At 46.6% G+C, this 17,087-nt stretch overlaps 1 protein-coding gene across 1 annotated transcript; it reads right to left on the reverse strand.

Moving 5' to 3' along the window:
- Positions 1 to 12,368: 12,368 nt before the first annotated feature.
- Positions 12,369 to 16,371, reverse strand: LOC123154643 (aspartic proteinase 36). The gene is made up of 10 exons (XM_044573326.1): positions 16,133 to 16,371; positions 15,930 to 16,059; positions 15,597 to 15,856; positions 15,252 to 15,458; positions 14,591 to 14,753; positions 14,392 to 14,477; positions 14,208 to 14,304; positions 14,014 to 14,092; positions 13,149 to 13,220; positions 12,369 to 12,779 (listed from the first exon to the last, which is right to left on the reverse strand). Exons 1-10 carry the CDS (start codon positions 16,339 to 16,341, stop codon positions 12,667 to 12,669), a joined length of 1,416 nt encoding a protein of 471 aa, XP_044429261.1. The 5' UTR covers positions 16,342 to 16,371; the 3' UTR covers positions 12,369 to 12,666.
- Positions 16,372 to 17,087: the final 716 nt, after the last annotated feature.

Below are 17,087 nucleotides of genomic sequence, written 5' to 3' on the forward strand. Positions count from 1 at the left end.
CTACTGGAGGCCGTGGACAGCGCTGACCGTAGGGGTGGGCTGTGATGCGGTAGGTACGTGGCACGGTGTACCGAATACCCGTTAGGTATCCCGGGAACCCTGTTCACATCGTTCGGGGCCGTATGGGAAACCTCGGCCGGACTCCCTGCGGATGGAACCTGAATAGGCGATAAACCTGGACTGGAGGCTTAGGTGATTAGGTAGGTCGTGGCCGACACCCACGTTGGGCTTCCGCTTGAAGGTTGCCGAGTACATGTCGTGTAAACGACGATAAGTGGTGAGAGTGTGTATGAAGGAGTACACCCCTGCAGGGTTAACATGATCTATTCGAATAGCCGCGTCCGCGGTAAAGGACTACTTGGTTGCCTATACAGTTCATAGACAAGTAAATGGAAACTACTAAAAGCCTCAAGATAAGTGTGAGTGCCGAGGATGGCTCTTCCGTAGGAAGACGGAGGTGGATCCTCGGTAGTGTATTGAAGTGGTGAGTAGTGGACTCGTGTGCGCAAAACATTTCAAGTTGGAGTATCGTAGGATAGTCTAGCCAAGAGTCAAAGCTAGCTTGCTGCAATAACTCCACCAACCCTTCTTGATACTCTGCATGTATGTAGGATCAGATGTAAGTCTTGCTGAGTACCTTTGTACTCATGTTGCTATAATCTACATTTTTTACAGAAGACGCTGCAACCCCTTCTGATGGGTTCTATGTAGACGTTGACATCAACGAGTAGGCTAAAGACCCAGGTGGTGACCCTGAGCTTGTGATGGACCACGTAGTATAGCTAGGCTTTCCAAGCCTCTTCTATTTTACTAGTTGTCTGTACTCAGACAAGTTACTTCCGCTGTTGGCTTGTATGACTGTATGACTTGTATGTTGGGTCGTGAGACCCGTACCTGTGTGTATGATATGTATGGCTCCCTGAGCCTTAAATAAAGTACTTGTGTCATAGAGTCATGTTGTGATGCTTCGTTGTATTTGCACATATCGAGCATATTGTGTGTATGATTGAAATGCTTGGTATGTGTGGGATCTGACTATCTAGTTGTTTATCTTTAGTAGCCTCTCTTACCGGGAAATGTCTCCTAGTGTTACCGCTGAGCCATGGTAGCTTGCTACTGCTCTGGAACACTTAGGCTGGCTGGCATGTGTCCTTCTTCGTTCCTGTGTCTGTCCCTTCGGGGAAATGTCACGCTTTGAGTACCGGAGTCCTGTTAGCCCGCTACAGCCCGGTTTACCGGAGTCCTGCTAGCCCAGTGCTACAGCCCGGACCCACTTGCTGATGACCGACACGTTTGAAGCTGGGTCATGGATGCCTGTCCCTGTAAGTCTGTGCCACTTTGGGTTTACGACTAGTCATGTCAGCCCGGGCTCTTTATCATATGGATGCTAGCGACACTATCATATACGTGAGCCAAAAGGCGCAAACGGTCCCGGGAAAAGGTAAGACGACACCCGTGGGGATACCGTGCGTGAGGCCGCAAAGTGATATGAGGTGTTACCAGCTAGATCGATGTGACATCGAGTCGGGGGCCTGACAAGACCCCTCGGTGTTCTTTTTCTTTCACCTCTGTTAAAGTGCTTAAGGGCCCGCCATCCTTGTTTGCAGCACTTGTATGTCCTTCTGTATGCATTTTGTTTCAGACCCGGACCCCTGTACTTCAGATCATCCTTTCTAACACCAAATCCTTTTTTTTCTCGCATAGCCTATGTAGAACATGTAGGCTTCTTCCTCGGTCCTGAACATCTTCTTCACAATCTCTAAGTATTCCATACACTCATTCAGGTCTAAACCAGCCATGCCTTTATTATCAACTCCTTTACCTTGCATTTGTACATCATCCATGTCTATGCCATCCTTGCCTGCATCCTCATTATCCTTATCATCCATGCACATACCATCCATTCCTTTGTGGTCCATGCATTTGCCTTCGTTGCCTCTATGACCTATGTCCTTGTCATCCTTGCATGTATCACCCAAGTTTTTGCCATCGTTGCCTTTATCATCCATGTCGTTATGCTGCCAGCGAAAACAGATAGTCAATGTTACGGATGGATAGCATACGTTACCAAAATTATGCACTACTCTGCTTAAATAATTGATTTAATTTTTCATATCGGATTCATGTACCTAACTCAGTCCTTCAAAAGCTGTAAGTAAATATGCCCTGACTAAATCCAGAAATTTGTAATTGATTGTACTAGCTCTAACTGATGATCTCCTAACTAAATCCAAAGTCCACGAGTCCTTCAAATGCCTTGATAGATCCACCCTGGTAGATCAATTATCTCCAAACTCCATTCAAAATTATCTCCTAACTAAATCCAAATTATCTCCTCACAAAATCCAAAAGTATGTCCTAACTAAATCCAAATTATCTCCTAACTAAATCCAAAATAAGTCCAAACTCCATACAAAATAATTATCTCCTAACTAAATCCAAAATATCTTGAAACTCAATTCAAAAGTATCTTCTAACTAAATCCAAAATAACTTTCTTTGAATCCAAATCTGCTAACAACTTTCTCATGCCACATAATCCTAACTAAGTCCTTCAATATGTCCTAGCTACATCCGACTTACACTTCCTTTCAATTGTAATCTCATCACAACTTTCTGAAAACATAAACACTGATCCTCAGATGACATATCCTAAACCCTAACCAAATCCGACCGAAATCTCCTCACAACTTTCTGAAACGATAAACCCTAAACCTCACATGACATATCCTAAACCCGAATCAAATCCGACCCCTATTGGTTCTATATGCAGCAGGGACCAGAAAAGATTTGAGATGGCTAGGCACTTACAGCGAAGATCCGGCGTGAAAAAGTTGATGCACGTCGATGAGGATGATGTGGCCTCTTGGGTCGGGGAAGGTGGCGTCCGCTCGGGGAAGGAGTGGATTAGCGGCTCGTCGGAAGATCTGGCGCCGCGACCCGAGTGGGGTGACTTGCAATGGAGGGGGAGGGGAGGAGTAGGAGCAGGAGGGGTAGACACGACGGGTGCGATCGGTGGCGATCGAGGGCGTCGGGGGCGATCGGCGGCGATCGAGGGCGCCGGAGGCGATCGAGGGGGCCTGAGGTTAGTGTCACGACCGGTTTTCCAATAAAACATTTATTGAAAAGCCGACCCTTGTATTGACCAGTACAGAAGAATCCTTCTTACCGGTAGACAAATCGTTGATACAGAAATCCAGAATTACTAAATATTATACAAGGTTGAGCTGAGGCTGCTCAACAATTTATTACAAATGCGTCGATATTACACATAAAGGCGGATATGACACAAAGGTATGGTGGCATAACTACTGACTCATAATAAAAGTGGTGGTGGGTATGTCACTGTGAAGTGGGTGACAAGACTCCTAAATCTTACAGCTCATCAAGCGTCGGAGTGAGGCTTGATGATTTTATTTGGGTAGCGGAAGCGTATATATAATGCAAGTGATCAACTCCAGGATCGCACGGGACTGACTGGGACTCCTCTAGGCGTCGGACTCGCTATCGAACTCTTCATCCATAAGGTCGCCTTCGTCAACATCTGGCCAAATCAACAAGCCAGGTGAGTACTTTGAATGTACTCGCAAGACAGTTTGGACATAAGATATAACAAATGCAAACATGATGCACATGAGCAGATTAGTAATGCACATTCTGATAATAAATGTGCACTGCACGATAAATAAAAGGAAGTCAGGCGGTAGTCCTCCCGAAATCCTGATGAAATAACTGAAGACCGATCGGGTGTCTCAAGCGACGCCTCGAAAGGTAAAAGAAAAATAAATTAACATGCCGCAGTCGGGCGTCGGGGCGACACCACAAAAAGGGCTTATATTGAAAAGTAAATAACAGTGCGGGCCACAGTCGGACGTCTAAGCGACATCTCGAAAAGGGCTTATAATGAAAGTAAATAACAAGGATGCCACAGTCGGACGTCTGAGCGACATCACCTAAGGGGCTTATATCGAAAGTAAATAGCAAGAGTGCCACAGTCGGACGTCTAAGCGACATCACATAAAGGGCTTATATCAAAAGTAAATAGCAAGAGTGCCACAGTCGGACGTCTGAGAGACATTACATAAAAGGCTTATATCGAAAGTAAATAACAAGAATGCCACAGTCGAACGTCTGAGCGACATCACATAAAGGGCTTATACTGAAAGTAAATAACAAGAATGCCACAGTCGGACGTCTGAGGGACATCACATAAAGGGCTTATATCGAAAGTAAATAACAAGAATGCCACAGTCGGACGTCTGAGCGACATCACATAAAGGGGCTTATAGTTCATCATTCGAATTCAAGTAGTTCATGAATTTAAACCATCACAAGGAAATACTCAACGTATAATAATAAACTGGTTAGTCCGTTCACAGGAATAACGTTCAGCCGAGTTTACCACTCTCAGTTTCATGCTTATTCTCCGGAGACTGTCACTGAGATGGATACTGAGACAGACACGGAGACTGACACTGATATGTTGATCAAAGTCCTTGACCATGGACACGGTTACTCGGATGGTTATGACTCTGCAGAGTTTGCACTGTTATTCCACAGCCAACGGATTTCAGTAGTCACGAAGGACTAGTTCCGTTTACGGTATTTTAGAAGAAACACATCTGACCAGTACACACCCATTCCACATTCTGCTGCCAGGGGTCACCCTAGGCAACGTTCAAGAAAAACTTTGAGACGGGGAGGCTACAACCTCGAATAGCATGGGATCAAATTTATATTCGCGCGCTCTAAGGGGTGCCCCCCTCTCGGTCCCAACAGGAAACACCCATGCCCCCTGAACGGATGACGGGCTTTAATCCAGGGCCATGGAACCCTCATCACGGCCCCTCTATTTGGTGTGTACAAGGAGAGAGGTTTGCAACTTACTAAACCGCATTCTTTGCAGAAAGCATGTGGTAGCACGGACGGGGACGAACGGGAACAGAACTTGTTCCACGTTAACACTGGAGTTACGCGGTTGACGTAAGACTGGCATGCTTCAAAAATACCAGCTTACAACCTATCATGCCACCACATGATCAGGTTATCTTATCATCATATGAACATATCAACTTCGAAGCTCACCTGTAGCTTGCCTTGCATGCAATATAACATTCACAATATGCTCATATAACCATGCCATGAGAAAAAATACTCGAGCAAACATGCAAAACACTCATCATATCAAAGGTTCAAACATGCTTGCCTGGTTCGGAGTAGTTGGAGTCTAGCTCGGCGAAGTTCGCGGTTCCGTCACCTCCTCCGGTATCTACAATATAAAGAAATCGCATACTAACGTAAATACCGTGTGTGCTTAAAAATTGTTCCAAAAAAACTTCAAATAAATATGATGAAAAACTAGACAGAAAAATAAAGATGGCGGAAAAAGAATCAATTCAAAATCATCTTTTGTTAAAAAGTTATAAGGGTTTTATTCCAGGGACTCATCTGTAATGAAACAGAAAGTTTCTAGAGGTTAGTTTGTAAAAACAAAAAACGTTTCGGTTAGCAATACGCCAACCCAACGGGAAAGTGTACTTTGCCCGAAGGCATTTTTCCAGGAAAACGGTTCGAATGGAAAAAGAGAGGCTGATGAGGGGGTCCCACCTGTCAGGTTTAAAATTTGAAGCAGAGCCCGCCGGCGCCCGAAGGCCGCGGTGGTCGCCGGCATCGATGCACGGTGAGGTAGGTGGAAAGGAGGGTACATACGGGTTCAGGGGCTCTTCCGCACCTGAGGACGATGGAGTTGGTTGACGGCGAGCACCACGTCGACGGCGGCTCCTACTCCGGCGGACGGTGGTTCGGGCGGTGGTGGATCTCATCGGGGAGGGCTGCAGCTGTCAAATTGAGGCTCGGGTTAGAGGAGTGGGTGCACTAGGAGGCGATTGGCACGGTCTGAGAGGCGGGGGTGGTCTCACTAGAGGGAATCGTGTCGGAGCCCGAAGCGGATCGTGGCGGCCGGAGTCGGGGAAGAAGGCCTCCCCGAGGTCTTCCTAGTAGCTAGGCGGGGCTCTGGTGAGGTGGAGGTGTGGTGCAGCGTCGAAGGTGAGCTCGAGGGCTCCTTTTATAGCCGATCCGAGGCGGTTGCCGTGAACGGGATAACTCCGGTGGCGATTACGGCGAGGCAGTGGTCGAACGGGGGTTTTAGGCGATTGGGCATCAACGTGATGGTCTTCTGGTTCCATCCAGAGGCTAAACTGGGCAAGACCTGGACGACACTCCACGTTCTCGACGGAACGGCTCACGGGCACGTTGGCGGCAGAGAGCGCGCTCTGCGCTTCTCTGGCCACGGCGATGGTGCTGCAGCATGCACAGGGAAGGAGACGGCCACGCGGAGGCCTCTGGTGGTGTGGGCGGTGCCGGACGGCGCTGCACTGCAGGGCTGGCCCCTGTTGGCCGCCACGGGTGGCTCTGCCACCGTGGAAGATGCAGGCGTTGGCGGGACACGTCGCCACCGACGCTTGTGCCCGTCCAAACGACCGTGCGGCGCTCTGGATAAGGAGGGGGAACAGGGAGCAAGGCGCCACTGCAGTTACTGGCGAGATCGACGTTGTGCTCTGAAGAAAACGACGCCGTCGACTGAACCCAACACTGAAACTCTGAATTTTCTAAATTTGAACAGCAACAGTGCATGCCAACTGTTCGATGAAATGATTTGGGCATGTGAGAAAATTTTCTGGAGCTGATATTTGGTGAGGTGGTCTCTTGATGTATCTGGAGGCTGCCTGGATTATCTCAGATTTTTAGGAAGAGAAAACAGATGAATTTCATCAAAAATGGCAAATCTGGTCCAAACTTGCAGTGGGCAAATTTTGAAAAATTTGAACTGTGGACCAATGGATCTTGATGGATCTTGGTTGAGGGTGCTAAGGACTAGTCAGAGGAGTTTAATTGGAGTGAAAACTCAAAGGGAAAGTGGCAGCTCCTTTGTAAACCACCGAAGTCCAAATAAATGACAGAAAATGATTTTGAGGGCAAAATAAATAGAAATAAAATTTAAAAGGGGTTGAGACTTGCTGGAATAGGGTGCTAGGCTTGACTCAAAGTAGGGAGATGAGTTTGGAAGAAAATTTTCTTCAAAGGCCATGGCAAGAGGACACTTTTTTGAAAGAGGAAGAATAAATCCAAAAGTTTTAATGGAATTCTTTTTAATAAAAAGTATTGCAAAAACCTTCCAATGTTATTGGTGTTGAGCCAACACAAGATGAAAAATCCTTCAGGACCAAAAATCAAGGTTGAGAAGAACACCAAAAATATTTGCCATAAAATTTTTGAGAAGGAGAGGTTTTAAGAAAAATTTAAATAACCCCCTTCCAATTTAGAGAACAAAATATTTGATAAATCAAATCAAAATTTTTGGAGTGTCACAGTTAGGGCTCGAGAGGAAGAGAGAGGACGAACCGCTCGAACCGAAATTCAAAAGAGTACGCACGATGATGGGACCTCTATAATGAAGTGCTTTATTAATGCAATTAATTTAATCAAAAAATTTAGGAAGATAATACCCCTGAACCAAATTGGGCCGATTAAAGGTAAAAAATTAGATTGAAAATACCCTTGGGCTTAAAAAGGCCCAATTATTTTTATCCGTTAGATCGGCCATATAATACATGTGCTCTGGTGTATTATAATGCACCGTAAAATTTCCCTTAATCAAACCATAGGATAATTTCGTCAACCAAATCAAGTACCGCTTGTGCGCGACTGCGGGAGCAGAATCTCGTCCTTTGTGAGGGAAGAGCAGCAAATCGCCAGCGGGCTTGGAGGAGGACCAGAGAGGCAGAGAGCGTTGTCTTCTCCGTCCGTTCGCACGGCTGCCCGCCTGCGCCTCCTTGTTGGCTATTGCAGCATCCTCCCTCGCCCGCCTCAGCGCGCCGCCCTCTCTGAAAACCTAGACCGCCGGTTCTTCACGTAAATCACCCAGGTCTGCATCACCACCGCAATTATCGAATGTGTCCTCCCGTGCAATTCTTTCTCCTGCATCGGGCAGGTCAGGGTCCAGGAAGGGATGGGGGATTGAGGCTCGGGTTTGCTCACGGAGGGGATCGACAGCACGATGCGGTGATGGATTTGAAGTAGGACACTGCCGGCGTTCCTCGAGGGCTCCGAGGCCATCGCGGGCGTTCTCCAGCGTGGAGACATCGAGGTCCTCTACTGAACCTCAGCAAAAGATACGGAGAGAAAAGAAGAGGCCCATCGGAGGAGCCGGCTTCAAGTGGCTGGTAGTGGCATAGGTGCTGCGGCGGCGATGGGTGGAGGAGGATGGTGGCGTTAAGGCTGGGTGGCGGGTGTGGAGAGATGCGGCTCAAGAGGGGCCAAGGAGGGACGGGCGTGCAGATCTTCAGACCAGTTTTGTTTTTTTAGCGTGCCTGGGAGAGCGTTGCGAGCTCACATGTTTTTCCCTTTTTTTTTAGGGATTGCGAGCTCGCAGGTTGATTTGCTGCGAAAAATGGAAAATCTGATAAGAGCTTCTCCAACAGCGGCGGTAAAAAACGCGCGCGCGGAGAGACGTGGGTTTTAGCGTGCGCGGAGCGGTTTCGCATGCTCCAGCGGGCGCGGGAGATTCCGGCGCGCGGGAAAAAATCACGCGCGGATGTGAAAAAGCGGCGCGGCGCGCGGCGTCCGGCGCGCTTTATAAATCCAGCATCCTCTATGCTCCCTCCCACCGCTCTGTGCCTCGCCGTGCGCCCTCTGCCGCTCTCTCCGCCGCTCTTTCTCGCCTCGCCACCGCCGCGCCGCCGGGGAAGTTCGGGCTACGGCGGCGTCCGCGCGCGCGACCCTCCGGCTTCTTCTCCGCCAAGATCCGGTCCAGTGACATGCGCCTCGACCTCGGCACATTCGATACCGCCCAGGAGGCCACGCGCGCGTACGACGCGGCGGCGTGGCGCCTCTAGTGGCCTCGTAGGAAGATGAACTTCCCCGAGGTGGCGACGAGGGAGCGGGCGCATGAGCTCGCGCCTCCCCCGCGGCTTGTCACCGACCAGGACAATTGCGACAACCGGAGGGGGAGCGCCATCTCGGCATCGCTGGGATGGACGAGGAGGCCATGGCGTTGTGGCGCCAACGCTTCCCGGAGGACTCTACGTGCAAAGGAGGGCGGAGAGGAGGGAGGAGCGGGCCGCCTATCGCGAGGATAGGCATACGCGGAAGGCGGTCGCGCTCTTCAACATCGAGCTCAAAGAAGTGTCGACCTTGGACTCCAACGATGAACGGTGGATTGACGCCTTCATTACGACGTCGGAGGAGAAGGGGGACATCACCAAGTCAGAGGAGGAGGAGGACGACGAGTAGTTAAAATATGACTGTCTTTTTTATCTATCTATGCTATGAACTATCTATGCTATCCTTATGTATCGTTTTTTTATCTACATATGCTATGAACTATCTATGTGTATCGCGCTGTATTTTAGCATTGAAGCAAGTGCTTTGTTCGCCGCTGTAAACTTATTTTAGTGTGCCACGAGGTTGCGTGCTTGTTGAAGATGCTCTAAGGACCAACCGTTTATCCCGTTTGTACTACTAAAACTATGTACTAGTACTACCACTAAGGACATCTTCAACGTCTACCATTAAACTATCCGCGTATGTTTGGGCCGCGTGGTTCGGATGTGTTGTGTCATTCAACGCGGGTCTATATTGGTCGGCCAAACGGTTCGGATCTTTTTTTTCCGTAAACTGAAGACAAAGTGGATGGGCTTTGCGGACGTTTGGCCCGCTGCCATGCCCGCTCCTGAGTACCCTGGCCCACCAAAAACCTACCTCCCTTGTTCGCGTGCATTCTCGCCCGGTGCCAGCTGTCCGCATTCATGCCGCTGTACAGCGCCGCTCCGCATTGAAGCAATGGGTCGATCAAGAGAAGGCCAGCGGCTGCACGCCTGGTCGAACACGGCTTCTCACCGCATTCAACCAGCTTCAGACTGCCCCGCCTACGTCAATTGAACCCGTGTGTGTGCCAAAAACCTACTCCGGCCACACCTCCGTCCACGAGCCGGCCGGCATTAAACACAATGTCGGTTGGCTCCTCGCGTCCGCCCGCTATTTAAACGAGGCCAGACGTCGGGCAAGAACCATACCACACTCGGCTCACAATCTTCTTTTTGCACCATATTCTGCACACTCTGCATGGCATCCCGGCGAGCAAGAAGAGGGATTCTTTAACATAAAAGCCAACTGGGTGGCCCGCCGAGCCTACCTGATACGAGCTAGGCAACTCGCTGCTCCACATCCATCCCCAGGCCGTCAGTGCCATGGGCGAGGCTGCTAGACCGCAAGAGCAAGCCGTCGGTCCAAGCTGCGCCCTAGTGCAGCAACTCGCCGCTCCAAACCAGCTCGCAGAGGAGTGGCCAAATGCTCCACACCGGCACGCGTGGGAGCACGGTGGTACGGGCACCTGGCTGTCGTGGACACCGCCGTCTCGTCACGCTCCTCCCGCGCCTACGGTCGCGCCATCCGCTGCAAAAGTTGTCGAAACCATGCCCTGCAGGCGGAGGCGGCCAGCACGTCCACGGCCGCCGCCAACACCAAGGAAAAGTAGACAATGGGAGACCGGCGCTACTTGGGTCCCACAATGTCCAGCGCCACCACATCACGGGCATACATAGCCGGTGCCTTGCCTGGTTCCGGGCAGACCATCGTCGACCCCCGCCTCGTCTTCACGGAAGCAGAGGAGCCACTCTTCCCCTCCGGATGAAGCATGACCACTCCAATGAGTGGCTCAGCCAGACATAGGGAAGATATGGCAAATGTGGAGGCCACGGAGGCGCCCTTCCGACTACGTCCAGGGCTCACGACAGTCCGATGAGCGCCGGAGACAAACGTAGGGTAGCCATGTCGTGGGAATGGAGATCCTCCGCGCTGACATTAGGCTAGGTGATTAGTTGAAGTATGTTTGAAATTAGACCTCCAGAGCCGGACGAGCTCCGCTTGTAGTTGAAGTATGTCTGAAATGTAATGAATTTCTTTCAGTTTATATGAAATTCGCCGTATTTGTATGAATTTCGTCCGGTTAGTTCAAACAGTGGTTGAAATGTATGCGGGCAGCGTTGGATGGCCAGCTCCCGCACAAGTGTCCACGGACTAGTCCCCCTGTTCGCAGCCGGATGCCGGAGCAAATTTGCATGTCAGCGTTGGAGATGCCCTTATCATCTTGTTTGATCAGTCAAAATGTAAATGGAGGGTTTCGATAGGTTGTTACTGCAGTCTATAACATTTCACCAGATGAAATCTCAGACATGTTAGCAGAAAGTACAAACTGTCAATTTACAAACTCTGCTATTTATTCAACATGATCTTCCAATGTTGCATCATTGCTTATACATGACTACAACTCAATCGGAGTATAGCTTTGATTCCATTGAGGAGGATTATATCCATGTATACAATGGTAAATATTTTATCTTGATTTCATAGTAAAAATCATGTCAGCCAATGTCTTTTAAAGTGCTTTTAAAAATGTTTGTATTCACCAGCTGAGCAGGACCGTCATTTATATGCTGAAAAATATTAACCTAACTCCTGCTGAACAAGGTGAACTTAGCGATATTTTTCAAAGCCATGTTCTCATGATCCCCTATATCTTCAGGCTTAACAGAACTGACATCCAATTGAATGAAGTGATAACTACTTTGACTACTTCCAAATGTCGAAATGTTACTCTCTCCTTCCCAAAATATAAGGCTTCGGTTGATCTCTGCCCTAGGTGTGCATGCGAACCTAAGGATAATTTTCATGTTTTTTGCCGCTGTCCTCAGTCTCGTCTACTATGGGATACTATGTCAAAAGTGTGGCACCTGCCGATCCTCTCATCAGTTCAGAATACTGGGCGAGAGTGGCTGCTGCATGTTTTAGAACCACTTCCAGATGTGGAGCGTACGATGGTGCTCTTTACGCTATGGCAGGCCTGGTATATCCGCAACGAGGTTGTCCATCAAAATCCGCCACCACCCATGGAAGCATCTAAGCATTTCCTTATGAGCTACCTGGATTCGATCTTTGGCGTGAAGGTGGACTTAGCTTCCGATCCGGTTAAAGGGAAGCAGATTCTCACATATGACAAGTTCTCTCCTAATGTACAGTCAAGAACAATCCCAAGTATTTTCTGTTTATTTTTCCAGTCCACCAACTATGTGATTCTAATGTTAAGTATCCATGGAGAGGATATGTTTTACTTGGATTTTGGTATTAACATGGTACAGCTAAATTTAGAGGTTCTATGGTTTCTTAGACGTGTGTTACATAACTATGGGGGAGTAATTTTATTGTTATTTCCTTTTCACAATACTGTTATGAATCCAAAAGTTCGCAAAACCTAGGTGAATCCAAAAGTTTGCAAAACAAACCTATGACACTTCAGCGCAAACCAAGGCAAAATAAATGACATAAACATGATTAATTAACCATGGTATCTTAAGGTTTGCGCCCAAGGCGCCAAGGCGGGAGTTTCCTCACTAGTATCTACAATTCTCATCCAGTGGCTCACAATTTATGTTGGGCCTCTACAACTTTAGATTAAAATGCATTTTACTCCAGTAATAAACAAGTCTAATAGTTAATTCAAATGTACTTCTAATAACCCTTACAAAATGCAGAGTTATGGTACAATCAGTCCCCAAAGTAACTCTCCTACTGGCATTGTCCTCAATTTTTCTACTCTGATTTTGCTCTCATGCTACGTGAGAAGGCTGACCAACCATACAACAGCCACTCCAATAGGTATCAAGCGGCTGCAGTATGATGATGCGCCACTCACACCAAACCGGGTGTTCCTATTGATTAAGGAGCCTGGCAGAAGAAAAGGCCCTGTTAGTCGCCACCAGCAATTAGAAGTACTATGATCCGATTGGAACATATGAATTCTACAGGGACCTCATATGGAACAGTTAGGCATTAGGGAAAGAATTCCAATGCTCCAAACCGGAGTTGATGGTTGAAATCACTGTTTCAAATAGCCCGCTATAGCACGCTATAGCGTTTACAAAAGGTCTTGCGCTAAGAGACTTTGGTCCAAACAAATAAACAAACATTTTAAATAGCGCGCTATAGCTCCGCTATAGCACGCTATAGCATTTGAAAGAGGTCTGACGCTAAGATGCTTAGCGCGCTATTTAAAACTTTGGTTGAAATACCAAGACAGAGGAATTGTGAGCTTACAATTGTAGTCCATCCAGCCGAAGCGCATCTTCTCTAAGTCATACACAAATATCTTATCATGTAAAGCAAGATCTGTAACCAGCCAAAGAGACCAATTAGGTAGTGAGAAGAAATTTCTAAAAAAAGGTTAAAAGGTCGTCATACATGACTTGACCATTTTATTGTAATATTTTAGTTAATTATCCACATGAAGCAAGAATGTACTAGGATATACAGTCCAGTCCAATAGGAACAATAATAGGGTTTCAAGAATGGTATGGAGTGAAAAGCCATGATCATTCTCCCATGCCACCTGATTATAGGGGAGCATATCATACCGAAACCAACATTCGGTGGAAACCGGTGAAAACCACACAAAAAAGATGTTTGAAGTTTCGACAAATACAGGATGTTATTAGGGTGATGTCTATTGCTATGCAAAATTCCCAAGTTCAAACACATTACGGAATGTGAGCTATGAAAATAACAAAATGAGCATTGAATAGTGCTGAACAGTAACATCACTATTCAGGGCTGATTATGTTTTTTTTCATAGCTCACATTTCTTAATGTGTTCCAACACGAAATTTGGCGTGGCAATAAAAACATCACCCTCTTAACATCGTGTATTTTTTCAGATTTTTTCGAAACTTTCAAATGTGGTTTCCATGAAGTACCATGAAGTTTTCTTTGAACGTTGGTTTCCGTATGATATTCTCTCCTGAGTATAGTAACTGGATGACTTACAATTTGCTGCTTGTATAATTATTGAGATGTTTGTTGAAATGCTTATTTCTTTTTGGATATCTACAACAGGATTGCATTCTTAAGGTCTAATAGGTAAGCTGTGCAGCTTATACTGGCTCATTCAGTCAAGATAACTAACCTCCGAGTACAGTGATTCCATGGCCATTCTGGATTTCCTTGGTACTTTGCCAGCCAATGCACCACACAGTATCATTGCCCTGCAAACCATGATACGATATCATTGTATTTGAGATAAGTTTCCCAAAACATTAACCTGATATGTCATTGTGAAAAGATACATTGAAGGCAGCATCAAAAGGCTGCTGGATTTACCACATAACCCTGCAGCAAAAGATAGTTTCGTGGCTTCATTGTCATTGCAGCACCTCCCTTAAAATATAGTGTGACGGTTGGAAATAACAAGTCAATGCTGGTACAGTACAAAGTATTTCTGTTATTAGTAATTCAACACTCATATAGACATGAACTCTTAATTTCATTATGATGAAAAGGAGACCTGCTAGAAGAAAGGAAACACTTGTCCCTCTTCTCAACCCGCTCGGTGCCAAGAGGACGTACAGATGGAGAGACCCCTGCAACTATCTGCAAATAGCTAAATATGAATCATTAGGATCTACATACTAGAGAGTTGCATACTAAATCAATTGAAGTAATATAGGCTGGTCGCATAGTGAGATATGATCCTATGAACTCACCGCACTAACAAATCCATCATAGACTTCGTCTAGAAGGTATGTTAGGGTTGTTCCTGAGTCTACTATTGGTCCTTGTTTATTTGATGTTGCAAACAAGGAAGAATCAATGGGCAGGTTTTGGCCATTGATAGCAATGCCCTCCTGATTCAAGTTGTAATGAGGCCTATATTTCATCCACAATATTAACACATAAAAAGTGGTTAGTATAAAGAATTCAGAAAGTTCTAAATGATAGAGCCCACATTTCACAGATTAAAGACCATAGCTATATTGTGTATTACTCTTGGCTTTTCAAATAACTGAACGCATGTTTCTTTAGGAAAGAAAACAAAGAGAAAGAAAAAGGAAAGTAAAACACAAAATAAAAAAAACACAACCCATGGAAAGAGTCCAAGATTTGTAGGAAGAAATTCCGATTGTGATGGGCAGGGTTGTAAGACTGTACACCTACAACTGGGCTACATTGTAGATCTCAAATTAATTAACCTAATAAGCATATTTTACCTTATAATGATAAGGATTGAAAGAAGAATGACCTCCATAACAATTAGCATCACCTCTAACAGAGGTATCCAGCATGGTAATTAAATAAAATCGAGCGATACAGAGTTTTGAACTCCATGTTATATGCTCGAAGTAATTCAAGAAAAAAAATACTTACCCTGCAAGTGGAGTAAATACTAATCTTGGCTCCACGATTTCACCAAGAAGAAAAATGCCACCACCTTCTTCGGAACCTTTCAAGCAATGTGAGAACTTTTTAGGGGATACACCCAAAGAGTTCAGTTGTGAAATGATAGAAAGTTGCTGCTGTCCAAATGCCAGAATCCCATCTATATATATGAATCCTGATAGCGATTCGGTACATCTGTTTAAAAGAATATTTGAAACATGTCAGGGAGCAATGATGAAAAAATTCTATGGACCTTGCTAGGCAGCAAACTTCACTCTAAAAGTAATGAATAAATAAATAAAATGACAGTATCGACAAAGATATATGATTTACCCAAAAACAACAGATGCAGAAGCATTGGCAAAATGTTGATTTCCCATGATAGTGTCGAGATGCATAGTGTCAGACACGTAATAACCCGACACTCCAGTTCCATCACCATATGTTAGATTATAACCACATAGACTGCTTGTGGAATCTGAGGTATGGCAGACTTTTGATCCTGAATTGTCGGCAAGTGTACAGCTACTATCCGAGCATAGTATTCTGGACGATGTCGATGAAGAGTTGGGATTGTATAACTCTATTGGGATCTGAAAAACAAAGAAGTACAATGTTAACCCGTGCATATCTCGAATTGAGATGGATATGAGATAAGAGATTCACCTTGAGAGGACTTCTTGTCGAGCAACCCCTGCAGCCCTTGCAAGCAACCCACGAGATGTCACTTCCAGTGTCAATTTGGAAAGTATGTTCTTTTGGAGGGTTTCCTAATTTCACATTAGTATAATAAATCCTGCAAATTCAAGTTTTAATTTTTAAATACAATAATCGAAAACGAACGGAATGAATCTTAGAAGCTAACGCACTCATCAGCGAATGGGTTGGCGTTGCCCTGCACAGGGACATTTACCACACCCATCCTCGCCTGCCTCGCCCTGTCCAGCTCCCTGGGATCCCCCAGTGGGACCCCCTTGAGCGGCACCACCCGCTCCAGCACCATCACCTGGTTAGCTGCTGCAGCCGCCGTGGCCAGGAGCAACACCACCACCATGGCAGCCACTTCTGATGGCCTCATCAGAAGTAGTTTTTCCTGATTTCTGCCAAAAGAAACAGCTATATTAGGGTAATATGCACTGTTACTGATGGACATGTAACAAAAAGATAGACATGGTGATTCAGGGGCAGGCAAATGATTTTCAGAATTGATATTCAGAATTTGGGAGAGTAATTTTTCTTTTGGATCTTAAAGCCAAGTTTTTGGTCCAAACGGTGGTATTATCTAGTACTCCCTCCAATCCAAAATAAGTGTCGTGGTTTGCACTAAGGCCTGCATTCATTGTTTGGCCTGCATAGAACGAACTTTAAAGCACCTTCCATCCAGGCCTGTTAGGAAGGATCGATTCGGTCGTTTTCCCTCAGCCAGGCTTGGGGGATGCAGGGGATGGGGACACGACACCGAGCTCATGCGACCGCGAAGATGGTGCGAGCTCACGCGTGTTCCCGGAAAAATGGTGGGAGGAATTGGTGTCACCTCCCGCCGACTCGGTCGCCCTATATAGGCACCCCCACCTCACCCTCCCCCCTCCCAAACTCCCGCGACCATTCACCCCCTTCGAGACTTCCCTCCCACGTAGATAGACATCGACGAGCAGGTAAACGACGCTTCTTCTCCGGCCGGCGGCACACGATGGCGGCAATTCGTGTCCTCCTCTTCTTCGACATGTTATGTGCTACCTTTCCGCGGCTCTGATGACTGTGAGTTCGATCACTCCCTCCTTTTGTACTCGTTCTAGCTAGATATGTGAGCATGTGATAGGATTA

The sequence above is a fragment of the Triticum aestivum genome, chromosome 7A (assembly GCF_018294505.1).
Source record: "Triticum aestivum cultivar Chinese Spring chromosome 7A, IWGSC CS RefSeq v2.1, whole genome shotgun sequence".
NCBI classification, from domain to species: domain Eukaryota; kingdom Viridiplantae; phylum Streptophyta; class Magnoliopsida; order Poales; family Poaceae; genus Triticum; species Triticum aestivum.